Genomic DNA, 27,848 nt, shown 5'->3' with positions numbered 1-27,848 from the left:
CGTATATTACTGCAGTCCATACTTAACCTCAAAATAACCTAGCTATAAAAATTCTGATTACTCCGAACTCCCATCGAATATCCAATTGTTTTCAATGTGTATAAGATTTTGGATATATTCCCTATAATTTAGTGAAGGTTTTGTACAGACGCAAGCGTAGCCCAACTTTCATACAAAAATGGGCATTCTCCTTTGTTTAATTTCAATAATTATTCAACTACTTACGTTATCAATAAGAGTATACTATTTCTATTGAGTTCATATTCTAAAATTTCTCAAATAATAATCTCATATACAACGTAAACTTTATTTACTTTTAAATACCATCTTAAACGGCAGTAGATACGATCCAGTCAGTGTAGGGTCCAACAGCAGTGCTGACTCCAGGGAAGGTGGCGTTGGCACACCGGTGTCCCCACGAGACAATACCAACTATGACACCGCCGAAGTACATTGGTCCACCAGAGTCGCCTTGGCAAGCGTCCTTGCCTCCCACGTCCAGGATACCAGCGCAGATCATGTTCCCCGTGATTTGGAGAGAAGGATGGAGGCTTAGATACCTCTCGGCACAGAGCTGGCGGTTCACGGTGTAAATGGTCACATCTTGCAGCTGAGATGATTGAAGACCTAGCCACTGGTGGGAAAAAAATAGTGATATGCAAATAACTTTTTAAATCCATTCCCACTAATCATTCGTTATTACTCTTCATTATAGATAGGCAAACGAGAACGCTTATGAATCGTAGCACGCATAAACAGTTTCTATCTCTACCATTAATATTATGTTGCTAAAAAAATACATACCCTTGTAGCGCCCCAACCTGCATGAACAACGGGCATATTGTCAGGAATCTCAAAGCCCTGAGGCACAATCATTCCCTGCTGCATCACTGGGTTGTAGATGATGGGCGCGCTCAAGCGGACGACGGTGATGTCAGCATCGGAGGGGATGATGTCATAGTCGGGGTGGTTGAATTCTCGCACGATGCCGATCACTTCGCCGCCAGTGTTGCGGAAGGTCGCACCACCTCGTATACGTCTACGGGAGCGGTCGTAAAATCTGAGGGAAAGAAATTAAATCTTTGTTGTAGTTCTTAACCTTAATCGGCTTGAACTGCTTGACTTTGTCAGAAGAATAGCTTGGAAACATATAGTATTGCCACATATTTTAAGGTTTTGCCGAAGGTCTACACAAACCTTATGAGAAAATTGGCTGTAAAAATAAATAATTTAGCATTATTAAGAATAGTATTACGAAATATATGTCGATGATTTGTGAAAAATTGTGAAAATGTCTGTCTACCTAATGGGGGCCGTAGGAGCTGCAAGTTATCAATCTCTTAACATTAAACTATATAAGAAACTATCACAGTGCACAAGCAATAATGAATTCTAGTGGCGGAACATTTCGTCATTCCTCTCAGCATTATTGAATGTCAACGTCACTTACAAGCCCTCAAAGCAGTGAGCTGCGGACAGCACGTAAAAGTTGTTAAGGATGTTGGCAGCACAAGACTGGCTCCATGTGAAGATGCGCAGAAATTCCACTTGCACAAGAGATGGGTATCGGTCGATGGTCGTCAGCTGCCCGCCGACTATGCGGGAAGCAGTCGACGCCGCGGAGAGCGGTACCTGAAACGAAAACGTACTGATCAATCCTAAGATAATAATTGGAATCACTTATGGAATTTGACCTTACAATACATTGACTATATTACTAAAGTTAACTCCATTTGTCCTAAACGTATATTAACAATATTCAGATTAAAAAATTGCAATAATATTACCTGCGAATAAGGCAAGAGCTATAACCAACCACTGCATCATTTTTACCTCAAATAACTGTTGGTGGACCATTATCACATTATTTATATTAAGCTAATTAGTCATTACAATTAATATTTATATTAGGCTAATTAGTCATCGTGTTTTACCCATCCCTGATAATGATAATATTTCAGCTGTATTCAGTTTTTAGGGTACCGCAGCCATTAATCCTGATAAAGAAACCTGTGTTTCTTGTCGGCATAGACCTTCTTTTGTGTATAGCCTGATCCTGCTCCTTAACGAGATCTTGACGATAACTAGACAGAAAGACAGAAATAATCAAAGGCATAAGCCTTTCTCGCGAGATGTAAATCGGCAGACATCAGAGCGAAATACTCTGAGGGGCCTTTGCAATTACGACAGAATCAGGGTAATGTTTTTGTGCATAAGTTTTAATTGTTTGATTCTCTGTAGCTTAATTAATGTTGCGATTTATAGCATTACGCTGCTCAACAAGAAGAAAAAACTTGGTACTTCTTTTTCTTAGGCGCATTGCGAGCACGAATTGGAGAGATTTGGCATGATAAAAGTCCATGTAGAAAAAGACTGAACGACCACTAATACTTATAAGTAAATAGAAATACTCGTTAATAGGCAGGTATGCATGGTGAACCTCAGCCCGTTGCCAAGATGACTTTCTACAATGGTTAACGGTAACGTTATGTAAAAGAATGACATATCATACCGTTCAACTTATTAATAGGATAATATGTCATTTGCATAATTTTTTCTGTTTCTATTAGTTTAACGATGCAAAAAGGCAGCTTGGCTGGGCCCCTGCGGCCTTGGCCTTAGCAGTCCATTCCATTCTCATCTAGGCTTTGCCGCTACCAGCTATCAGAGTTTCTACGTATGCTTTGTCGACATCAACAAATGTCATCGACTTATGTCCCTTTAACTACGTCAGCTATTCGTGAGAATTACGAGGGTGAGTGAAGGAACGCCTTCACTGAACGAATTCACCATGCTGGATGAACGCATCCAGCATGGTGAATTCGTATAATAGCAGTTAGAGCCTGTGCACATTACTGAATCAATAACACAGGGCTGGTACCTATTATTAAGCGTGGTAGTCGCTACCCAGACCATAAATGTAAAGAATAGGTACTATCGTACTAGTAGCATTCACCAATGTCATCGTGAAGTTACACGGCTGACATCCAGCACGAGGTCGGCATGACGGATTGGCATAGTAACAGATAGGACCCACCATTGAGTCAGTAATTAACACAGGGCTAGTATAAAGGATTTTACCCGGATTGATTGATTCTACCCAGACTAGAAATGTAAAGAATAAGTACTATCTTACTAGTAGCATTCACCAATGTCATTGTGAAGTTACAGAAACAAGCCCTTATACCCACAACAATAACTACGTATCTATGAAATTTAAATAATTTATCACACGACCTATTTAATTTATAAAGACCTCTTTATTTCTTAATTCTCGGATTTTTTGTAATCTCTGTGATACCTATCAAAGAGATTACAAAAAATCTGAGAATTGTATGATTGATAATTATCCAGCTTTATCAATTTATTCATATCGATATTTATTAGACGGTGATAGATTGCGATAGATTAAGGCTTTTTAAATGCAAAACCTATCTGTCCTCACATAGTGATCAAGCACTGCTTTGGTTTGAAGAATTGCAGCTAGTGTTTGTTGGGAATTACAATTATAACGTCTTTTAGTGATGAGAGCAGAGCTATAATAATCCTTTGTAATACAGTGATCAAGTGTTGATACTGTTTATGGGTTTAATTGTTCCTGTCATTTATTTGAGAGAAAGAAAATATGATACAATTAAGAAAAATAGCGCAAGATTGTCCTGAACAAGATTGTAGTCGTCAAGTTGCAAAGGATTTGATGGTAAGTAGTGATATCGAAATAAAGAATATTCTGGAATGGGCGTACCAACAACAAATCCAAAGACAAAACGTGTAGGTTAATCCACACTGAAGGCGAAAGGCACTTTGGTGTAAATTTTGCTTGAGTAACTGCACGTGCACAGGAACCTTCCCGTTTCCCTCGACAAACTCTCATGGGAGAGATCGCTTATGCCAAGCGGTCGGTAGGACACCCTAAACTGCGGCATAAGGACCCTTTGATAGTAACTAGAAGAGCTAGGAAAGACTAGCTGAGGATCGCGCCGTCTGGCGTAAAACTATTTTGTAGGTGGGATGATTTGATTGCAACTCCATCTATAAATGATAAAGTCGACATTTTCTATCGCTCTGTCACTGCTCTCTTCGATATTCATGCCCCTGTACGAAAAATTAAACTTAAGCGTCCCCCTGCACCTTGGTTGACTCGAGGGGTTCGAATGGCGATGAGACTAAGGGACCGGGCTTTTCATCGGTACAGGAGAAATCGTTCGGAGGAAAACTGGTGCCTTTTCAAAGTTGCAAGAAATCGGTGCAATCAGCTGGTGCTACGCTAAACGCCGTTATATTCCCATCAATATATCACTATCTACTCCGGCCAGTATCTGGAGATTCCTCGGGACTCTAGGTATTGGCAAGGATAAAAATTTAGATTCCTGTGGGGTGACTATTTAATCGAATGCGACTGGCTGCGATAACATCAGTCGTCGTATGATAGTCCCTATCCTGGATCACCTACTCCCTGCCATTTCGGACATCATTAATGGCTCCCTTTCCTCTGTCCATATTCCCATCTCTGTGGCGGAAAGCCATTGTGATTCCTCTTCCGAAAATTTCTAACCCTTCCCATGCGAAAGATTTCCGTCCTCCGACTCCATCGGCTCTGGATTGGTTCTCGTCTTATCTTCAGGGACGCCAGCAGTTGGTGCGACTTGGCGTTTCCTCGTCCAGTTGGTGCCATATAAACTCTGGAGTTCCTCAAGGCGGCATACTCTCCCCATTGTTGTTTTCAATATTTATCAATCTTTTAACTCAAGAACTTCAGTGTGCGTACCACCTGTATGCCGATGACTTGCAAATATATTCTCAGGATGTTGGAGTCGATAGCGTGTCTGAGTCCGTTGACAGGGTGAACAGGGACTTAGTTAAAATTAAAATCTGGTCCGACAATTTCGGTTTATCCGTGAACCCTGTGAAATGTCAGGCTGTTATTGTAGGCAGTTCCAGGATGATCAGCAAGGTGGATAATACGATCATTCCACCCGTTAGATTCAATGGCACAATCATTCCTTGGAGCTCTAGTGTTTGAGATTTCGGTCTGCATATCAACTCTACTATGAGCTGGAGGCCCCAAGTAACCTCAGTCTGCCAGAGAGTCACCGATACACTTCGTGCTCTTTACCGTCTGAAGAACTTTCTCCCGCCCAAGACCAAGACTCTGCTGGTGCAAACCTTAATCCTTCCTATAATCGACTATAGTGATGTGTGCTATATTGATCTGAATGCAAACTTACTCAACAAACTAGACCGATTTCTAAATAACTGCATTCGATTTTTGTTTAACCTCCGTAAATATGATCACATTTCTTCCTATCGTCTACAACTTAAATAGCTATTTAAGTTGCCTATACGTCAACGGCGTTCGTTGCGAGCACTAACTACTTTATTCTCTTTTCTTAACTCCCCTACTCCTCCTACTTACTTATCTTCAAATTTCCAATACCTCTCTAATCGTCACGATAGGAACTTTCACTTAGCTAGCAATCTTCTCCTTAAATGCCCACCTCATAGCTCTGACTTTATTCACTGTTCTTTCGCTGTCCAATCTATTCTTCTATGGAATTCACTCCCAACCGAAATCAGATCGTCGACCACTCGGTTTGCCTTCAAAAGGAGAGTTCGACAGTTACTGCTGAATGAAGCGGAATAGTCACCACCTTATCTTATAATATTACATTATATTCTTATGTATAATGTATATTTATATGTATATGTTTATGTAATTATAATATGTATTTTGATAGTTATAATGTTACTTATATTGTATTTATAGTTTATTATAGGTATTTTATATATTTATCTTCTTTCTCAGTGCCATATTACCATGATGCACCTACCATGATTATTTCTGCACCACCCTAAAGTTGTGTGGTAGAGAATGCCTATGGCATTAAGTCCGCCTGTATACATTTGTATATTAAGTGCAAAATAAATAAATTTCATTAATTATACAATAAAAATGCCACAAAATTTCAATTCCGTGCATGTGCTGGGGGTAGGATCGATTTTATATCCGCCCGATAGCTACTACCGTATACAAGGCTTTATACATCTGAAAATTAGTTTTATTTTAATGCATCTGGATCTCAGATGTTTTTATTACATAGATACATTGTCCAAGCTTAATATTGGCAAGGCGAAAGCAAGGTAATTGCCCGACATTAACTTAGTTAACCTACAACCACTGTCGCGGCTAGTCGGCTTACTGACTTTTTGTATTTTTATAAATAAAATGCCTTCCTGTGGTTTTTAGACGATGTACAAATTATACTCCAAATGTGAATGAAAAAAATGTCTCATTTCATACGTTAGTAATAAGTATACACTAATTAACTTATTTTTAATTAATAAATACATTTTATTCGACTGTCATGGCGATCACAGACCAATAAACTAGATGGCCACGGCGGTTGACGTTCGGGCCGTATTAATGCGAGCTGCTAGGGCCTGTACAAATATTGAGTAAATAGATATAGACTATATAGTAAATAGTGCGCTGTTTTTATGTGCAATTTTGTTAGTCTATAACGCGTCTCTTTGTAAAACTTCATTGATCTAGTCACGATTATTCTTGCTTGATTGAGTACCCATACTTACCAAGAAGTAACAAAAAGCGCGGTAAGATTTTGCCCACTCATATTGGTATTAGAGTGATGATTTTTCTCGAAGAGTCCTCTCTACTAATGTGTCTTCTTAGTGTCTTAAAATAAGGGACAAAACATCGGTCTCCTCCGTGGCTATGAAGGTGGCAAAGTTTTCAAAATGTCGAAAGATAATTATAATATAAAAAAACTCCGATAAAATCCGGCAAATACTTTTATTTCAAATCGTTAAAGTTATGGATTTGATTCCAGGCGGTGCAAAAATCAAATCGAAATCACCTACGCGCAGGAGTCGAGTGCGCAACTACTGAATAAAATTATCAACTAAGCAGTAACTTATCGTGTAATCCCAAGATAAAGTATCGAGTTAAAACCGATCATCGCCGGATAATTTACATTACAGTCATTTTTATTAGTGCACTAGCTTTTGCCCGCGGCTCCGCCCGCGTTATAAAGTTTTTCGGGCTAAAGTTTTCCGTTATAAAAGTCACGCTATATATTTTCCCGGGAGCCTATGTTCTTCCCAGGGTCTCAAACTGTCTCCATACCAAATTTTATCCTAATACGTTGGGTAGTTTTTGAGTTTAACACGTTCGGGTAGACCGATGCAGCGGGGGACTTTGTTTTATGATATATTTTTGTAGAACTTTTTAAGAGGAACAATCCCGTCATACATTATTGTTGCATAACTTTAACCGTTTACGCAGCGCACGCAACAGAAGCTCTCAAAACTAATAAATTGTCCCCGTTTTTGCATCATGTTTCATTACTGCTCCGCTCCTATTGGTCATAGCGTGACGATATATAACCTATAGCACTCCAGGAACAAAGGGCTATCCAACACAAAAATATTTTTTCAGTTCGAACCGGTAGTTCCTGAGATTAGCCATTACTGCTCTGCTCCTATTGGGTATAGCGTGATGGTATATAGCCTATAGCACTCCACGAACAAAAGGCTATCCAACGCAAAAATAATTTTTCAGTTTGGACCGGTAGTTTCTGAGATTAGCCATTACTGCTCCGCTCCTATTGGGTATAGCGTGATGATATATAGCCTATAGCACTCCACGAACAAAGGGATATCCAACGCAAAAATATTTTTTCAGTTCGGACCGGTAGTACCTGAGATTAGGCATTACTGCTCCGCTCCTATTGGGTATAGCGTGATGATATAAAGCCTATAGCACTACACGAACAAAGGGCTATCCAACGCAAAAAGAATTTTTCAGTTCTGACCGGTAGTTCCTGAGATTAGGCATTACTGCTCCGCTCCTATTGGGTATAGCGTGATGATATATAGCCTATAGCACTCCACGAACATAGAGTTATCCAACGCAAAAAGAATTTTTCAGTTTGGACCGGTAGTTCCTGAGATTAGCGCGTTCAAACAAACAAACAAACTCTTCAGCTTTATATAATAGTATAGATTAGACATGGTATTGTTTCTGTTTTGTTCTTCATGTATCGTACACAGTTGTCATCCACTCTATCACAAAATATAATGTTTAAAACTCAACAAGCAATTACATAACATACATAACATCACGCATTTTATCCTCGAAGGGGTATGCAGAGGCGCAACTAGGGCACCCACTTTTCGCCAAGTATGTTCCGTCCCATGATGTGATAGGGGGCGAGCCTATCGCCATATCGGGCACAAATTCCAGACTCTGGGCTGATACTGAGCAGAAAAACCCACTATGCCCAATCACTATGCCCGACCCGGGATTCGAACCCAGGACCTCAGAGCGCTATTGTACCGGACGTGCAATACAACTACGCCACCGAGGCAGTCTAGCAATTACTAGTTTACTAAAATCATGCATGTTAATAGTAGATTCCGTTCTCCTTTTTTCTATTGTATTAATTATTCATAAGAATTATTCAACTACTTACGTGATCAATAAGAGTATACCATTTCCATTTCTTTCATTCTCTAAAATTTCTAAAATAATAAGCTCATATACAACGTAGACTTTATTTACTTTTAAATACAATCTTAAACAGCAGTAGCGACGATCCAGTCAGAGTAGGGTCCAACAGCAGTGCTGACTCCAGGGAAGGTGTCGTTGGCACACCGGTGTCCCCACGCGACAACACCAACTATGATATCGCCGAGGTACATTGGTCCGCCAGAGTCAGCCTGGCAAGCATCCTTGCCTCCCACGTCCAAGATACCAGCGCAGATCATGTTCTCCGTGATTTGGCGAGGGGGATCGAGGGTTAGATACCTCTCGGCGCAGATCTGGCGGTTCACGGTGTAGATGGTCACATCTTGCAGCTGAAATGATAGTGGACCTTGCCACTGGTGGGAAAAAAATAGTGATTATAGACAGATTATCGTACAGGATGCAGGAACGCGCTGGATCCAGGCCACTTCTTACAAGTTGGTCTGGAAATTTTTGAGGTAGGCTTATGCTTAGTAGTGGATTTTTAAAGGCTGAAAAATACTGGTTTCCAGTAAACCGACAAAATTGTGTCAACTGGCAAGAGACACTCATCTATAAATCAATACACTGTTTAGACACAACACTTTTGATCAGTTGCAGTGGAGTCACTTTCCCCGTACATAACGGAAATAAACTTACTGATGATTCTCTCATTTCTTCCATAGTTGACATGGTTTACTTGGCTTAAAAGAAAAAGAAAGCCCTGGGTGTTAGCGTCACATAATTGTGATAAGCCACTCATAGAAATAGGATATGAGGAGATAGATGAATACTTAGTCATAACTATCAAGACTTAGATATTATGTAAAGTTTGTAACATATTTAAGGCGGTCGTAGTTTCAAGCCCTGGGTGTTAGCGTCACATAATTGTGATAAGCCACTCATAGAAATAGGATATGAGGAGATAGATGAATACTTAGTCATAACTATCAGACTTAGATATTATGTAAAGTTTGTAACATATTTAAGGCGGTCGTAGTTTCAATTCCTACACAAGCTGTTTTCGAGATTACGCGTGTAATTAACGTTCGCTTTATAATTAAATAAAATATGAAAAATAAACATACTAAACCAATGTTAAACTGAAGGCTAATATCTTCCATTTGTATTAAAGGACATTGGGGCATACTAGAAGTTTCTAACGAAGAGTCAGATTTGCAAATTAGTTTTAAATCCATTCCTACTGTTCATTCTCTATTACTCTTTCTTATACATAGGCAAATGACAACGCCTATGAATCCCAACGCGCATAAACCCGTTCTATCACTGCCATGACCAGCATTTGGTTAAAGAATACATACCTCAATAGCGCCCCAACCAGCATGAACAACGGGCATATTGTCAGGAATCTCATAGTCTTGAGGCACAATCATCGCTCGCTGCATCACTGGGTTATAGATGATGGGCGCGCTCAAGCGGACGACGTTGATGTCAGCATCGCCAGGGATGATGTTGTAGTCGGGGTGATTGAACTCTCGCACGATACCGATCACTTCGCCGCCAATGTTGCGGAAGCTCGAACCACCTCGTATGCGTCTACGGGAGCGGTCGTAAAATCTGAGGGAAAATAATTAAATGTTGTAGTTCTTAACTTGAATCGGCTTGACCCGCATGACTTTCTCAGAAGAATAGCTTGGAATCACATAGTATTGTCTCATATTTTTATGGTTTCGCTGGAGGTCTACTTAAACCTTATAATAAAAATTGGCTGTAAAAATAAACACTTTAGCATTAAGCATAGTATTACGAAATATGTGTCAATGATATGTGAAAAGTTGTGGAATGTTCTGTCTATTTTGTGGGGGCCGTAGTTATGAATAAAGTTAAGTAGTAAGTTATGAATCTCTTAGCATTAAATTATAGTAAAAACTATCACAGTACACTCGCGATAATGCATTTTAGCTGAAAGTTTACACACTGCTGCCTGGTGGCGGAAGACTTCATCATTCCTCTCAGCATTATTTTGAACGTCAATGTCACTTACATGCCAGCGAAGCAGTGAGCTGCGGACAGCACGTAAAAATTGTTAATGATGTTGGCAGCACAGGACTGGCTCCAGGTGTTGGTGAAGACACCCAGAAACTCCACCTGCACGATGGATGGGTATTGCTCGATGGACGTAGGTTGTCCGCCGACAATACGGGAAGCAGTCGATGCCGCGGAGGCGGTACCTGAAACGATTACGTACTGATCAATCCTGAGATAATAATTGGAATCACTTATGGAATTTGACTTTACAATGTATTGACTATATTACTAAAGTTAACTCCACTTGTCCTAAACACATATTCACAATATTCAGATTAAACTTGCAATAATATTACCTGCGAATAGGGCAAGAGCTATAACCAACCACTGCACCATTTTGACCTCAAATAACTGTTGGTGGACCATTATCACATTATTTATATTAGGCTAATTTGTCATTAGAAGAAGCATCGGGTTTTACCCATCCCTGATAATGATAATATTTCAACTTCATTCAGTTTTTAGGGTACCGCAGCCATGAATTCTGATAAAGAAACTTTTGTTTCTTGTCAGCATGAACCTTCTTTTGAGGATAGCCTGATCCTGGTCCTTAACGAGATCTTGAAGGTAACTAGACAGAAAGACAGAAATGATCAAAAGCATAAGCCTTTCTCGCGAGATGTAAATCGGCAGACACCAGAGCGAAATACTCTGAGGGGCCTTTGCAATTACGACAGAATCAGAGTAATGTTTTTGTGCATAAGTATTTAATTCTTTGGCCCCCTCTGTAGTTTAATTAATGTTGCGATTTATAGCATTACGCTGCTCAACAATATGTTAAAAAAGAAAAAACTTGGTACCGCTTTTTAGGTGCATTGCAAGCACGGATTGGAGAGATTTGGCATGATTAAAGTCTATAATGTAGAAAAAAGACTGGATGACCACTAATACTTATAAGTATATAGAAATACTTGTTAATAGGCAGGTATGCATGGTGAACCTCAGCCCGTTGCCAAGATGACTTTGTACAATGGTTAACGGTAAGGTTATGTAAAAGAATGATATTTCGTACCGTCTAACTTATTGATAGGATAATACTTATGTCATTTGCAAATTTTTTCCTGTGTCTATTAGTTTAACGATGCAGAAAGGCATCTTGGCTGGGCCCCTGCGGCCTTCGCCTTAACAATTCATTCCATTCTCATCTGGGCTTTGCCACTACCAGCTATCGGAGTTTCTACGTATGCTTTGTCGATATTATAATCAACAAATGTCATCGACTTATGTCCCTTTAACTACGTCAGCTTATCGTGAGAATTACGAGGGTATGTGAAGGCTGCCATCCAGCACGAGGTCAGCATGACGGATTGGCATAGTAGCAGATGGGACCTGCCACTGAGTCAATAAGTAACACAGGGCTAGTATAATTAAGGATTTTAATCGCTACCCAGACCAGAAATGTGAAGAATAGGTACTATCTTACTAGTAGGATTTACCAATGTCATCGTGAAGTTACAGAAACAAGCCCTTACACCCGGAAAAATAACCAAAGTATCTATGAAATTTAAATAATTTATCACACGACCTATTTAATTTATAAAGAGGTGTCGAAGAGATTACAAAAAACCCAAGAATTTTATGATTATTAATTAGTATTAATCTGGCTTTATCACTGTAGCTGTAGACGGCGATAGATTGTGATAGATTTAAGCTTTTTAAATACAAATACTATCTGTCCTCACATATTGACCAAGCACTGCTTTGGTTTGAAGAATTGTAGCAGTCAGTAACAGTGTTTGTTGAAAATTACAATTATAACGTCTTTAAGTGACGAGAGCAGAGCTATAATAATCCTTTGTAATACAGTGATCAAGTGTTGATACTGTTTATGGGTTTAATTGTTCCTGTCATTTATTTAAGAGAAAGAAAATATGATAGAGTTAAGAAAAATAGCGCAAGATTGTCGTGAACAAGATTGTAGTCACCAAGTTGCAAAGGATTTGATGGTAAGTAGTGATAACGAAATAAGGAATATTCTGGAATGGGCGTACGAACAAGAACTCCAAATAAAAAGCGTGTAGGTCACTCCACACTGAAGGCGAAAGTCATTTTGATGTAAATTCTGCTTGAGTTGCTGCACGTGCACAAGAACCTTCCCGTTTACCCCGACGAACTCTCATGGGAGAGATCGCTTATGCCAAGCGGCCCGTAGGACGCCCTAAACTGCGGCATAAGGACAGCATTAAACGTGATATGATCACCTTTGATATTAAGTGGAAGAGCTGGAAAAGACTAGCTGAGGATTACGCCGTCTGTCGTAAAACTATTTTTGATGGTGTAACCACACACGATAATGCCTGATCTAGCCGAGAAACGCGCAAAATGACACGAACGCGTGTGCAACCCCTTATCATTCTGGGCGAACTCTGATAATAATGTCTGTATGTCGTGTGGCCGGATTTGCTCTTCACGTGTTGGTCTTTGCAGCCTTCAAAGAAAATGTTTCAAAACATCTTTCAATAGTTGACCCCGTTTAAGTCATCTTAATAGATGTAATAGCCAATGATGAAGCGGTGATAACCTAGTTGGACTGGACTGTCGAGATGAATGAAATGAAGGGTTCAAAACATGGGGGCACACAACTCCGACTTTTTTTAAGTGATGTGTGTATTATTTGTGAATTGTTGCTTGCTTTAGCGGTGAAGGGAAAGATTGTGAGGAAACTTGTATACCTGAGCAATATGTAGGAATTTTGAGGGTATGTGAAGTCTACCTATCCGCACTAGGCTAGCGCGGTGGACGAAGGCCTTATCCCTCTCAGTCATAAAGGAGGCCCATGACCAGCAGTGAGACAGTATAAAATACAGAGGTGATATTATTATACAAAAAATAATTTACGTTTTGTTCTTAAGGTGCTCCCATCAGTAAAACGGTGCGTTAACTATATATTAAGAAGCTATAGAATCGATATTTATAAAACAAAGAAAAACATTACACATGATATTTCTCCAATATGTTATCTTAGCATTGGTAGTTTCAATATTTTAATAATGTGGATAATATTTCATTAATTACACAATAAAAATGCTACTAAAATTTCAATTCCGTGCATGTTTTGGGGGTACGATTTATTTTATATTCGCCCGATAGCTACTACTGTATACAATTTATACATCTGAAAATTAGTTTTATTTTAATGCATCTGAACCTAAGATGTTTCTATTACATAGATACGTTGTCCGAGCTTAATATTGGCAAGACGAAAGCAAGGTAATTGCCAGACATTAATTTACTCAACCTCCAACCACTGTCGCGGCTAGGCGACTTACTAACTTTTTGTATTTTTATAAATAAAATGCCTTCCTGTGTTTTAAGACGATGTACAAATTATACTCAAACTGTAAATGAAAAAAAGGCTCGTTTCATACGTTAGTAATAAGTATAGACTATTTAACTTATTTTAAAGACTATGAACCTGTGACCTAGTAAGAAAATTAAGAATATTATAACAGTTTACATCATCATGGATAAATGAATTGCGCTATAAAAATAAAAAATACAAAACAGATTTACAAATACGCCACTTCAAACCATATCCGATATGGTCTAGTGGCTAGGATACCTGGCTCTCACCCAGGAGGCTCGGGTTCGATTCCCGGTATCGGAATATGTTTTTTTCTTTAACTTCGTACCGAATAGTTCGTATCATCATGATAACATAATATTTTTTTTTTATTTACCGTTATAATACGTAAAAAACCAACTACCGGTTGCGTGTTTGATTTTAACCAAATTTTTCGATATAGTTTGCTGAAGTGTCGCGAATCCCGTTAGTGATATTTGAAATTTCTTTGTAGCTCGGAGTCTGAAATTGTATTCGGTCATTGGCTAAACATCCTCCTATTTAGAGAAATATCTATGTGATGCTGTGATAATAGAAAAGGCGTGATGAATTACGAACCGAGATTGCGCCCTAATCGGCATGTACGACCGACAAATTGTCCGTTATCTGGAACTCTTGTACAACAATAGAACCTGGTTGCACAACTGAATTGAAGGTCAGGACACCCATCAGATAGACGACTGTGATTCTCCATCCATGCTAGCTGGCCGTAGCTAGGGTGGTTAAACTCTCACGTGATGTAGACGATTTACCCACCAGTTTTGGTGAACGAGAAACCAGCTTTGATGCGGCGTGGCGGTTGGCGGGGCCGTCGAAGCTGAAAGGTTTCAAAATTAAATTTAATAACACTTATGGCTTGTGAACTTGGAGTACCTGCATTCGATTTCTAAATCAAACATCATTGTCTTGATTTTTCTAATAGAATTTTCCCATCGGATATTCTACTTTACATATAAATGATCACAGCGAAAACAAGCACTGTCCACTGCACCATTTTGTCGTGAAACACAAAATTTTAACATCATCACGAACCTTATACATTTCTAAAACATTTCTAATGGTTAGTCTCTTAAAAAAATATTACGACAACGATACTGTCGTATGCATCAGATAGTCTGCCTAGCCTCGTCCTAGCCTAGCTTTAACCAAGACCTAATTCTAAACAAATCACATATAATTTTGACCTTGTTAACTCCGTAAAAATTTTATCCGAATAAAGTTCCACTACTTTTCTTGATAAAAAATTGCCTACATGTTAATACAATTTTATCAACTAAACCTAGTCAAAAAAAAAAAAAAAAAAAAAAACAAGGGGGTCATCTATTCAGTCTCTGTAGATGGAATAAGGCCCATTGATCCATCCCTGAGAATGAATCCTTCTTTTTGAAATAATGGGCCTTCTAATATAGCTTTGATAATCATATAGGTAAAAAGAGAGATTTTTTTTACTTTAAAGTGTTGGATGGTGTTACTACGTTTATGGGCGGTCGTATCGCTTACTATCAGGCGAACGGCAAGCTCGTCTTGTCATTCGAAGCAATAAAAAACGTAGCCATATTAGAAAATAGAGATTTTTTTACGTTAAACAATACGGCTTTTAAAGCTGTCTGTCGATTAGAATACCCGCAATTGCAAAGACAGATTCACACCTATAATAGGATCCTTGACTTAAACAACATTGGTTAATTGACTATTGCGATAACTCAGTTTAGCAATTGCTAAAGTAATAGAGCGCCTTAAAATAATTCGAGCAAATGTAGAGCATCAACCACATAACTATTGCATTTAATATGAGTCAGGCGCTGTAGAACTGGTTCAGCTGTAGCTATATTCAAATGGAGAGATTAGGGATCCAACGATGAATAGAAGCCTAAATGTTTATATTGAATTTGTCACATAACTCACAATGTAACTTATGAATTACCGTAAAGTTTTAGCAATAAGCAAACATTAAATAACAATTTGCTCGATCGATATTATTTACAAAACTAATTCATCCCTGTGACCGTTGCCAAAATATTTTTTTTTTTTGCAACTAGGCTATCACTGCTTATTTTTAGTATAATTCAGAAATTCAAGCAGAATTTACATCAAAGTAGTGTTTGTCTTCAGTGTGAATTAGGCTACGCCCTCTATATTTGGAGTTTTTGATGCACCCATTCCAGAATATTCTGTATTTAAACTTCACTACTTACCATAAAATCTTTTGGTCCATCTTTAGTTCACGACAATCTTGCGCTATTTTTCTGCGCTCTAAATGCGCTGTGTCATATTTTCTTTCTCTCAAATAAATGACAGGAAGAATTAAACCCATAAACAGTATCAATACTTGATCATTGTATTACAAAGGATTGTTATAGTTCTGTTCTCATCACTCAAAGACGTTATAATTGTAATTCCTAACAAACGTTAACTACAATTATTCAAACTAAAACAGTGCTTGGTCAATGTATGAAGACAAATATGATTATTAATCTATCACCGTCTAATAAATATCGATATTAACAAATCTATAATGCTGGATTAATACTAATTAATAATCACAAAATCCTCGGGTTTTTTGTAATCTCTTTGACACTTCTTTATAAATTAAATAGGTCGTGTGATAAATTATTTAAATTTCATAGATACTGTAGTTATTGTTGCGGGTGTAAGGGCTTGTTTCTGTAACTTCACGATGACATTGGTAAATGGTACTAGTGGGATAGTACCTATTTTTACATTTCTGGTCTGGGTAGCGCTTACCACGCTAAATAATACCAGTCATTTTTTTTTTTTGCTTTCGCGGAGAAAGTCCCTTATTATTACCGCCCAGCCTTCGTGGGGGGTGACTGAGCGGTTATGCTGGGGTAACCGTGCCTTACGGCCCGGCATTGAGCCGCCCGGATTTGATGACGACCTTCGGGCGACCGCCGGGCCGAGTCCCTATGTACAACTAACCTACGCACGGCCTACCAGCTAAAACTCCGCGGTGGCCCTATTCGGCGCATTAGGGACGGCTGCGGGCTTCCTCTGACGGAGTTGTCTAAGTCTTCGTCCCCAGCCGCCCCTGCGCGGTGCCGCCATGCGGCCCGTCTCCTATGGGAAATAATACTAGTGGTTATTTATTGAGTCAGTGGTGGGCACAGGCTCTAACTGCTACGATGCGAATTCACCATGCTGGATGGCGGCCTCCACATATCCTCGTAATTCTCACGAAAAGCTGACGTAGTTATGGAACATAAGACGATGATATTTGTTGGACTGCTAAGGAGAAGGCCGCGGGAGCCCTACTCGAGATGCGTTTCTGGGATCTTTATACTAATAGGAGCAGTAATAATTTAACATTACCTATATACTGGTTACGAATTTCGGAGTCGGTGCCTAGTAACAATCAAACATAGTTTTCGTACATTTGTTCATGTATTTATCTAGCTTAACTAGCAATTTAATGAGTAATGTTTATTTTTTATTAGGCACCGGCTCCGAAATTGGTAACTAGTATATAGGTAATTTTAATTATTTTTTGGTTTTTGAAGGCGTTTTAATTTTTTGTTAAAAAGATTTTACCTTTTGCTTTTTTTGTGTTAGTAATAATCATGAGACCATATGGCAAACGCTCTTTCAAACATAAAAAGAATTTACTAAATAAGTCAATTCCTTTTCGCGTAACTTTTTACTGTTAAGGAGTTGTACTTTGCTTCATCAGCTCAGATAGTTAAGATGATTATTACTAACGCAAGTACGAACGGTTCTCCTCCTTTTTTGGAGTCGGTTAAAAATTTTGCAAATGGCATATTATCCTATCAATAAGTAAAACGGTACGATATGTCATTCTTTTACATAACGTTACCGTTAACCATTGTAGAAAGTCATCTTCGCAACGGGCTGAGGTTCACTATGCATACCTGCCTATTAACGAGTATAATAATATCAGCCCTGTATTATATACTTGCCCACTGCTGAGCACGGGCCTCCTCTACAACTGAGAGGTATTAGGCCTTAGTCCACCACGCTGGCCTAGTGCGGATTGGTAGACTTCATACACCTTCGAAATTCCTATAGAGAACTTCTCAGATGTGCAGGTTTCCTCAAGATGTTTTCCTTCACCGATAAAGCAAACGCTAATTCACAAAGAATACACACATCATTTTTTAGAAAAATCAGACGTGTGGGCCCTTGGGATTTGAACCTGCGGACATTCGTCTCCGCAGTCCGTTCCACAACCAACTAGGCTATCGCTGCTATTAACGAGTATTTCTTTATAATTATAAGTATTAGTGGTCATACATTTTTTTCTATATGGACTTTAATCATGCCAAACCTCTCCAATCCGTGCGTGCAATGCGCCTAAAAGAGGGACCAAGTTTTTTCTTGTTTTAATATATTGATGAGCAGCGTAGTGCTACAAACCGCAACATCAATTAAACTACAGAGGGGCCAAAGAATTAAATACTTATGCACAAAAACATGACCCCGATTCTATCGTAATTGTATTTCGCTCTGGCGTTTGGAGATGTAGTACATCTTGCGAAAATCAAGCGAGAAAGGCTTATGCATTTGGTTATTTCTGTCTTTTTGTCTAGTTACCGCCAAGATCTCGTTAAGGAGCAGGATCAGTCGTGGTGGTCGTTCAGTCTTTTTCTACATGGACTATTATCATGCCAAATCTCTCCAATTCGTGCTCGCAATGCGCCTAAAAAGAAGTACCAAGTTTTTTCTTCTTGTTGAACAGCGTAATGCTATAAATCGCATCATTAATTAAGCTACAGAGAATCAAACAATTAAATACTTATGCACAAAAACATTACCCTGATTCTGTCGTAATTGCAAAGGCCCCTCAGAGTATTTCGCTCTGGTGTCTGGCGATTTACATCTCGCGAGAAAGGCTTATGCCTTTGGTTATTTCTGTCTTTCTGTCTAGTTACCCTCAAGATCTCGTTAAGGAGCAGGATCAGGCTATCAACAAATGAAGGTCCATGCCCACAAGAAACAAAGGTTTCTTTATCAGAATTTATGGCTGCGGTACCCTAAAAACTGAATGAAGCTGAAATATTATCATTATCAGGGTAAAACCCGATGTTGCCTCTAATGACTAATTAGCCTAATATAAATAATGTGATAATGGTCCACCAACAGTTATTTGAGGTCAGAATGGCGCAGTGGTTGGTTATAGCTCTTGCCTTATTCGCAGGTAATATTATTGCAAGTTTTTTAATCTAAATATTGTGAATATGTGTTTAGAACAAGTGGAGTTAACTCTAGTAATACAGTCAATGTATTTTAAGGTCACATTCCATAAGTGATTCCAATTACTATCTCAGAATTGATCAGTACGTTTTCGTTTCAGGTACCGCCTCCGCGGCGTCGACTGCTTCCCGCATAGTCGGCGGGCAGCTGACGACCATCGACCGATACCCATCTCTTGTGCAAGTGGAATTTCTGGGCATCTTCACCAACACATGGGGCCAGTCCTGTGCCGCCAACATCCTTAACAATTTTTACGTGCTGTCTGCAGCTCACTGCTTCGCTGGCTTGTAAGTGACGTTGACATTCAATAATGCTGAGAGGAATGACAAACTCTTATTTCCACAAATTTTCCCAAATCATCAACTCATATTTTTTAATACTATTCTTAGTAAGTCTAAAGTCTTAGTAGTAATTGTAAAGTATTAATTTTTACAACCAATTTTTATTATAAGGTTTATACAGAACTCGTGTGAAACCCTAAAAATATGAGACAATACTGTATGATTTCAAGCTATTATTCTTCTGAGGAAGACATCCAGCTCAAGATGATTCAGGTTAAGAACTACAACAACTATTTAATTCTTTTCCCTCAGATTTTACGACCGCTCCCGTAGACGTATACGAGGTGGTGCGACCTTCCGCAACACTGGCGGCGAAGTGATCGGTATCGTGCGAGAGTTCAATCACCCCGACTACAACATCATCCCTGGCGATGCTGACATCAACGTCGTCCGCTTGAGATCGCCCATCATCTACAACCCAGTGATGCAGCGAGCGACGATTGTGCCTCAGGGCTTTGAGATTCCTGACAATATGCCCGTTGTTCATGCTGGTTGGGGCGCTATTGAGGTATGTATTTCTTAACAACATAATAGTAATGGTAGTGATAAAAACTGTTTATGCGCGTTACGATTCATAAGCGTTCTCGTTTTGCCTAGATAGGCATATAGATATAAGAACGAGTAATAAAGAATGATTAGTGGGAATGGATTTAAAAAAGTTATTTGCAAATCACTATTTTTTCCACCAGTGGCTAGGTCCTCAATCATCTCAGCTGCAAGACGTGACCATCTACACCGTGAACCGCCAGATCTGCGCCGAGAGGTATCTAACCCTCAATCCTCCTCGCCAAGTCACGGGGAACATGATCTGCGCTGGTATCCTGGACGTGGGAGGCAAGGACGCTTGTCAGGGTGACTCTGGCGGACCAATGTACCTCGGCGATATCATAGTTGGTGTTGTCTCGTGGGGGCACGAGTGTGCCAACGACACCTACCCTGGAGTCAGCGCTGCTGTTGGACCCTACTCTGACTGGATCGTCGCTACTGCTGTTTAAGATTCTATTTTAGAGTAAATAAAGTTTTCGCTGTATATGAGCTTATTATTTTAAAAATTTTAGAGAATGAAAGAAATAGAAATGGTATACTCTTATTGATCACGTAAGTAGTTGAATAATTCTTATGAATAATTAATACAATAGAAAAAAGGACAACGATACCTACTATTAACATGCATGATTTTAGTATACTAGTGTAGCAGTACAATTAGTATAAATACCGCCATCTCGTCGACATTAGCGGAACTTCGAGAAGACCGATGTGGTATTGACACAACTGAAGTGATTTATCGCATAGCAATCATGCGAGATGGCGAAAAACGATTCTGGATTACGCTTGCACAATTTGAGCGACGCGTTGCATATATACCACCTCCGAATAGAAATCATCGGAGGGGCCGCGCCCGGTCAGGGGCAACATCTGCCTGACTGGAAATCTTTGCCTTCCCTAGAGGAAGCATCCATCAGTGCCTCTACAGCGGTGTCTACCTTTGAACCGCTAAACTAGTAATTGCTTGTTGAGTTTTGAACATTATATTTTGTGATAGAGTGGATGGCAACTGTGTACGATACATGAAGAACAAAACAGAAACAATACCATGTCTAATGCACTAATAAAAATGACTGTAATGTAAATTATCCGGCGATGATCGGTTTTAACTCGATACTTTATCTTGGGATTACACGATAAGTTACTGCTTAGTTGATAATTTTATTCAGTAGTTGCGCACGCGACTCCTGTGCGTAGATGATTTGCATTATACCCCTTGTATTTTTTATTCATATTTATTTATGAGACTAGATTTTGCTCGTGGATTCACGCCTCTTCAATCTTTTCCGGAACAACAACTTCACCATGTACTTCCTCGATATAAAAAGTAGAAGTTAATAAGGGAACTGATGACGCACTTTGTTGCACCGCCTGGAATCAAATCCATAACTTTAACGATTTGAAATAAAAGTATTTGCCGGATTTTATCGGAGTTTTTTTATATTATAATTATCTTTCGACATTTTGAAGATTTTGCAGCCTTCATAGTCACGCGGAGACTGATGTTTTGTCCCTTCCACCACTTATTTTAAGACACTAAGAGAAACATTAGTAGAGAGGACACTGCGACGAAAATCATCATTCTAATTTCAATATAAGTGGGCAAAATCGTACCGCGCTGTTTGTTACCTACTCCTTGATAAGTATGGGTACTCAGTCAGGCAAGAATACTTCGTGTCCAGATTAATGAAGTTTTACAAATAGATGTGTCATAGATTAACAAAATTGCACATAAAAACAGCGCACTATTTACTATAGTCACATACTTGTACAGCCCTAGCACCTCGCATTGATACGGCCCGAGCGTCGACCGCCGCGCCGTGGCCATCTCGTTTATTGGTCTCTGGTCGCCATTACAGTCGAATAAAATGTATTTATTAATTAATAAACGAATTTTAACATGGGTGGACCTGCTATTCTCTTTTTGTCTCCTTATTTATGTACCGCTCCGGAAATCTTTAGAAATAAGGATCGTCATCGATATTCTTTCTTCGTCTCCAAGAAGCTAAGTTAACACAAAGCCTCATTATTATTATCTCATAATTGACTTTATTTTGATTACAATAAGGTAGACCAGACTCGTATCAGCGTAGAGATATGACCATACATCATGAACAGAGTCAGAGAGTTATGTGCTGCTAGCTAAATACCTCACCTTGAACACTTCAGACCTCGTCAGGGGAGAACATACACACAACATCTGTGCTGGTATCCTGGATGGGAGGCAAGGACATGCCAGGTCGACTCTGGAGGATCCTTGTACTTCAACATCATAATTGGCATAGTGTCCTGGAACCGTGGTTGCGCGAACGAGACCTTCTCTGGCATTAGTGCTGCCGTCTCATCATCATCAGCCACATAACGGTTTACGGCGGAATAAAGGCCTCCCTCAAAGATTTCTAGACGGACCTGTCGAAAGCGGCCTGCATCCAACGTGTTCCAGCGATCTTTATCAAATACTCTGTCCACCAATGTGTTGCCGTCTCACAAACTAATTGGATCGTCCCTATGCCTGTTTAAGTAAATAAAAATTATTTATTAAAGAGATCTTATTATGTGATAATTAATTTGTTTTTGGAACATTTAAGTCATGTATTCGACTGTAATAGTAGTTTTTAGATTCAGTCATTTGTAAATGTATCATCAGTTTCATTTAATATATGGAAGCGAATAATAAACATTATTATTTTGATAATCTTTATTAGAGTAATAATAAAGTTACGCATGATAACCATTAATCTTAAAGCTATATATAAGATATGTAATCAACTTATATAAAGTTATTTAAATGAAAAATATATTTTTAATACTGTCATTCATGCGTCCCCGTCCTATAGAAGTATTTTATCCTTGCTTATAGCGACTTCACTAAGTGTTATGATATATAAATTTATATCAATAAATTCAATCAATGATTCGTTCTTTAATAGCTACCAGAACTATACTAGCCTTCCTCATTGACTACACTGCCCTACACCATCCAACGCGTCAGAAGAAACCAATATAGCGTAAATCCTTAATTTCAAATAAATAAAAATCACTCCAGCCGTTTTGGAGTCCTTAGGGAACATACATACACATATTTATTATAATATTGGTAGCGGCCCAATCTTCCCCTTCCATAGAGGAACGCAACCATCAGTTCCTCCATAGTGGCGACTACCGATACGTAGCTACATATTTATAGAAGATAGATATAGATAGACTGGTATTTAATTCAACAACTATTCATGAATCATGAGATATGAGACTTAGAAAACATTAAACACTAATGAAATACTTCTACAATTAGTATGTGAGTAGCAACTAACATACGTATAGCATCATAAACATTATCAAATTATTATACGATTAGTAATATAAAAGTTTACGATGGATTACTGAAAGGAAACGTATAAAAGATGTTAGGGATTACGAATTATTTAGTTGACGTTTAAAATGGGTGAAACTATTGGTGCTAGTTGTCGCCTTGGCCGCAGGTAAAATTAGATTGTACAAAAAATTTATAAAAATTCAAAACTTTAAACTACACATGTTAAGTTCATTTTTCTTTATGCTTAAATAAATTGTAAACCCATTTAATTTGAATCATTAAGTATTGGTAAGGATATTAAAGCATAAACGCGATTTGAACATGTGTAACTATTTTTGTGGTTGCCTCTTAAGCTAAAGATATTCCAGAAGAGAAGATAAATCTGTTGTGGTTAGCAGTATCTGATGTACCCTAGAGAAATCCGGAGTTGAAACGTAATAAGCATAAGATTTGATAGCAATGTTGGTTGATATCATGCTAGAAGCCGATAGTGAAAACGGATCTATTCTGCAACACAAAAAACATGTTTCATCGATTCCCACATTTAAAATAGGAACAGATGAAAGAAATGAAATGAAATATGCAAAAGCATGATGAAAAAAACAATTCCGGTGATGTATAGGCATTTTAACGTGCCACGTTCTGCCAACATTACATCAAGAAACCCAAAGGATGCATTGGTTTATGTTCCAGCAATTGCATAAAAACATAATTGCTACAATCGTTTTTCTCTTCACCTTTTTCGATAAGACCATGAGAAAATATAACCGTTAACTTCATCCAAAAAACTATCACGACTTTCAATATGATCATCATAGTTCTACCCACTGCTAAACACACCCCGAAAATGATTCTACTAAACTTTAATTATTTTCATTGTAGGATCCGCCTTTTCGGCGTCGGCTCCAGGGCGGATAGTCGGTGGTGAGTTGACCACCATCGACAAGTACCCTTCCATAGTCCAGGTGGATTACTTTGGGCCAAACTCTGGTACTTGGTCGCAATCCTGTGGTGCCAACATCCTCAATGCTTACTACGTGCTATCTGCTGCCCACTGCTTTGCTGGAAGGTATGTTTTGATTCCGGGTCGGGCAAAGTGATATTGGGTTTTTTTAGTATCAGCCTGGAGTCATTTGCACCCGATATGGCGAGAGGCTCGTCGCCTATTACAGCATAGGAAGGATACACAGGCGATGTGAGTGCTCTGACTGTACATCTGAGTACCACTACGAAATAAAGCCGTGATGTGTCATTGTTTTTCATGTTTTTGACAACAAGCTTTATTAAACAGTTTCGGGGTGGTGTTGCGGAACAATTATCATGCTAAGATCTTGAAGTCTAGTTAAAGGGTTTATGACCGTGAATACTGTTGTAGCTCATGTGCCACTTAAAAAAATAACATCGTTTTCGACAATTTCAGGGGAAATAATTCGTTGATATGCGAACGAGGTATAATTCTATATTGTTGATATACAAATCATGTACACTTTTCTATACCATTTCGTCAGCGTGGTATACAAAAGTAATTTCCAAGCGTAATAAGTATACCATTTGGTATCTTATTTTTAGTAATAATATAAATGCATAGGTCTTTGAAATGTGTCGATGTTTGAATGTTTGGATGTTTGTTCGAAATAAACGTAGATACATCTGGACGGATTTGAATAAAATTTTGTACTCCGATAAACCGTGTCTTGGATTAACATTTAGGCTACTTTATGTGCCAACTATTGATTTTTTATCCATTATTTTATAAAGATGGCGCTGGCATCTTACAAATAGCGCCGAAAAACATTACTCTTAATTAAATGCACATAGGCACTTTTACGTCGGCGGGCGAAGCAGCTTGTTATAGATAATTTATGATTACATACGTAATACTATGTTACAGTTATCATTCATTATAAATATATAACTGATAATGTAAATACCCAATTCCAGCATAATAATAATTATAGATAAGATAGAAATACTATCAATCTATTCAAGTTTTTTAATTCTGTTTTCCTTTTGATCTAATCAGATTGCACAGACTTGAAACAGGCGGTAAAACCATTCGTCAATAAAGGCGTCTAATGCTATGGCAATGAGGGAAAGCAAGTTTATGGCCCTTTTAAAATCTTACTCCCAACATGTTGATTTTCTGTGACAATAGCTGGTGGTAGGATATTTGTATACGTCCAGATAGCGATCACCGTATACAGGGCATTAAACCTGATGCAGTATCAGTAGAGACCAGCCTCACTAAATCCGGTTTCAAAGAGGCCGGCAAAATTATGTCAATTAGCGAGAAATAATCATCTCTAAACAGTCGACACTCTATCTGAACCCCACTCTGCTACCATCAGACGCCAGGGTCACTTTACATGCCTGTAGAAAAACAATCACCACAAACAAATCCTTATTTTCCAGGACCTACGACCCCAGCCTTAGACGCATCAGAGCCGGCACGTCCTACCGTAACACTGGAGGAATCATCTCCTACGTCTTGAGGGAGCACAACCACCCTACTTACGGCAAGAGAGGGTTCGACGGAGATATCACCGTAGTACGCCTGATCAATGCTCTGGTCTATAGCCCAGTAGTCCAGCGAGGCACTATCATCTACCAGGATGGAGTTATCCCGGATTATATGCCTGTGGTTCATGCTGGATGGGGCCGGACTACGGTTAGTATTTGTGTTGATATGTTTGAGTGACAATAGAGTGTTTCCTACTAATTTATAATTTTTGTATTTTAATTTTGAAACTCTTTGCGGTCTCATTTAATTATGTTTTTATGAGGACTGACTGAAGACATAAAACACGTTTTTTAAAATCTTGATTTAGAGCAGTTTCCATTTCAGAGGACGTAGCCAAAATGTCTTTCTACGATCGTTAACGCTTATAGAAAACAAACAGATTATGGGAATGATAAGTTATGTCATTGCTAGATATAATGTTAGCAATAACGATTCTAGGAAGGCATCGTGACTATGACCCCAGCTCTGTGCAATATGAGGGCAGCGTCCATCACTTCAATACGAATGGACAAAAAACCCTAAACCACAATGTTTTTTGTTCAAGCTGACATGAAACTAATGATATCATTTAATACTTTTCAAAATACAAAAATACTAATAATCATTCTACTTTTTCTTCATCAGCAAGGAGGCCTCTTATCACCCCAGCTCAGAGACGTCGTGATCTACGTGATCAACCGGGAACTTTGCGCTGAGAGGTACCTCTCTCAACCCTCCAGGCATTGTCACGGAGAACATGATTTGCGCTGGTCTCCTCGACATCGGAGGTCGCGACGCCTGTCAGGGCGACTCCGGCGGACCCCTGTACTACGGAAACATCATCGTCGGCATCGTTTCCTGGGGTCATGGATGTGCTAACGAGACCTTCCCTGGACTCAGTACCGCAGTCGCCCCTTACAGTGACTGGATTGTTGCTACCGCCGTTTAGTTTGGACAATCTAGTTTGTTATGATGTTGTGGATGTTTACAGGCCTTGATAACTTTCCACCAAGCGACATGATTGCTCGTTTGTTCAGTCAATTATAAAGAATAATCCTCTTAAGTAACAAATATTGTTAATAAGTATTAACAGTGTGTTTTATTTTATTACACTCTTAATCACTTAATGAAAATGACAGGATAGTATTTAGTTAATGGACTGGTTGAAGGTTGTTCCTAACTTCTGAGTAAATGCGTCTCGTCTTATAAACGTGTGTTTCAAGCTGACCAAATACAAAAGTGAGATGAATCTATTCTGTTCCAAAATCAATGGTAATAAGTTGAGTACTATCTACATTAGCTGTTTAATATAACTGTCAAATAAAAATTTACTTAAACTTGTGAAACAGGCCCTAATCAGATACATAACAACTATCAAAATTGTTTCCCTATATCAGTGTTTTTTCATAACATCATTCGCCATCGGCAACTCATTATATATTCTATCATTTATTTAAAATATATTTTATGTTTTGAATAAAAATATTGGAAGTAATCAGTTTTATTATTTGGATAATTAGTTACAGTTATTGGACATATTCCTTTTTAGTCGTAAAAGCAGCGCGGTAAATCAACTTTTTATTATCTTCTTGGTTAGCCGAAAAAAATTTGCGATTTTTATATAAACATATAGCGGCGATAGCCTAGTTGGGTGTAGAACGGACTGCCGAGACGAATGTCCGCAGGTTCAAATCTCAAGGGCACACACCTCTGACTTTTCTAAAAATCATGTGTGTATTCTTTGTGAATTTATCGTTCGCTTTAACGGTGAAGGAAAACATCGTGAGGAAACCTGCACATCTGAGAAGTTCTCTATAGGAATCTCGAAGGTGTGTGAAGTCTACCAATCCGCACTAGGCCAGCGTGGTGGACTAAGGCCTAACCCCCTCTCAGTGGTAGTGAGGCCCGTGCCAGCAGTGGGCAAGTATATAATACAGGGCTGATATTATTATTATATTATATTAAAACACTACTTACCTTCCCAACTATCCCCACCCAAAATT

The 27,848-nt window shown here is 38.8% G+C and overlaps 3 protein-coding genes, 1 non-coding gene and 1 pseudogene across 7 annotated transcripts; 3 read left to right on the top strand and 2 right to left on the bottom strand.

Annotated features, from left to right (window-relative positions):
* Positions 1-288: 288 nt before the first annotated feature.
* On the bottom strand, positions 289-1,842 carry LOC115440935 (trypsin, alkaline C-like). Its single transcript, XM_037447487.1, has 4 exons — positions 1,777-1,842; positions 1,451-1,617; positions 805-1,060; positions 289-634 (listed from the first exon to the last, which is right to left on the bottom strand). Exons 1-4 carry the CDS (start codon positions 1,825-1,827, stop codon positions 329-331), a joined length of 780 nt encoding a protein of 259 aa, XP_037303384.1. The 5' UTR covers positions 1,828-1,842; the 3' UTR covers positions 289-328.
* Positions 1,843-8,560: 6,718 nt separating this feature from the next.
* On the bottom strand, positions 8,561-16,372 carry LOC115440933 (trypsin, alkaline B-like). Of its 4 annotated transcripts, none has more exons than XM_037447403.1 (5): positions 16,112-16,372; positions 14,475-14,733; positions 10,530-10,716; positions 9,847-10,102; positions 8,561-8,901 (listed from the first exon to the last, which is right to left on the bottom strand). In XM_037447403.1, exons 2-5 carry the CDS (start codon positions 14,608-14,610, stop codon positions 8,596-8,598), a joined length of 885 nt encoding a protein of 294 aa, XP_037303300.1. In that variant the 5' UTR covers positions 14,611-14,733; positions 16,112-16,372; the 3' UTR covers positions 8,561-8,595. The 4 variants fall into 4 exon arrangements, with proteins under 4 accessions (XP_037303300.1, XP_030021318.2, XP_030021314.2 ...); XM_030165458.2 differs by lacking the exons at positions 14,475-14,733; positions 16,112-16,372 and adding exons at positions 10,870-11,144; positions 14,254-14,312; XM_030165454.2 differs by lacking the exons at positions 14,475-14,733; positions 16,112-16,372 and adding exons at positions 10,870-11,144; positions 12,010-12,524.
* On the top strand, positions 14,109-14,180 carry Trnae-cuc. Its single transcript has one exon. It is a non-coding gene; the product is annotated as a tRNA-Glu (tRNA).
* Positions 16,373-19,018: 2,646 nt separating the features above from the next.
* LOC115440934 (trypsin, alkaline C-like) lies at positions 19,019-20,516 on the top strand. The gene is made up of 4 exons (XM_030165459.2): positions 19,019-19,089; positions 19,246-19,432; positions 19,739-19,994; positions 20,176-20,516. Exons 1-4 carry the CDS (start codon positions 19,020-19,022, stop codon positions 20,479-20,481), a joined length of 819 nt encoding a protein of 272 aa, XP_030021319.2. The 5' UTR covers position 19,019; the 3' UTR covers positions 20,482-20,516.
* Positions 20,517-23,462: 2,946 nt separating this feature from the next.
* Positions 23,463-26,931, top strand: LOC119193756 (annotated as a pseudogene).
* Positions 26,932-27,848: the final 917 nt, after the last annotated feature.

Source organism: Manduca sexta, chromosome 6 (assembly GCF_014839805.1).
Source record: "Manduca sexta isolate Smith_Timp_Sample1 chromosome 6, JHU_Msex_v1.0, whole genome shotgun sequence".
In the NCBI taxonomy this organism is placed as follows: domain Eukaryota; kingdom Metazoa; phylum Arthropoda; class Insecta; order Lepidoptera; family Sphingidae; genus Manduca; species Manduca sexta.
This window is presented reverse-complemented; position numbering and strand designations above follow the sequence as displayed.

Bases quoted from the DNA above. Each gene is read 5' to 3' on its own strand.
- LOC115440935 (XM_037447487.1), bottom strand. From the start codon at position 1,827: ATGATGCAGTGGTTGGTTATAGCTCTTGCCTTATTCGCAGGTAATATT. The intron at 1,061-1,450 runs GTAAGTGACGTT...TCTTTCCCTCAG, and splicing joins GCTCACTGCTTTGAGGGCTT to ATTTTACGACCGCTCCCGTA. The intron at 635-804 runs GTATGTATTTTT...TTTTCCCACCAG, and splicing joins CAGGTTGGGGCGCTACAAGG to TGGCTAGGTCTTCAATCATC.
- LOC115440933 (XM_037447403.1), bottom strand. From the start codon at position 14,610: ATGGAGAATCACAGTCGTCTATCTGATGGGTGTCCTGACCTTCAATTC. The intron at 10,717-14,474 runs GTTCGTAATTCA...TAATCGTTTCAG, and splicing joins CCGATTAGGGCGCAATCTCG to GTACCGCCTCCGCGGCATCG. The intron at 8,902-9,846 runs GTATGTATTCTT...TTTTCCCACCAG, and splicing joins CTGGTTGGGGCGCTATTGAG to TGGCAAGGTCCACTATCATT.
- LOC115440934 (XM_030165459.2), top strand. From the start codon at position 19,020: ATGGTCCACCAACAGTTATTTGAGGTCAGAATGGCGCAGTGGTTGGTT. The intron at 19,090-19,245 runs GTAATATTATTG...TTTTCGTTTCAG, and splicing joins AGCTCTTGCCTTATTCGCAG to GTACCGCCTCCGCGGCGTCG. The intron at 19,433-19,738 runs GTAAGTGACGTT...CTTTTCCCTCAG, and splicing joins GCTCACTGCTTCGCTGGCTT to ATTTTACGACCGCTCCCGTA.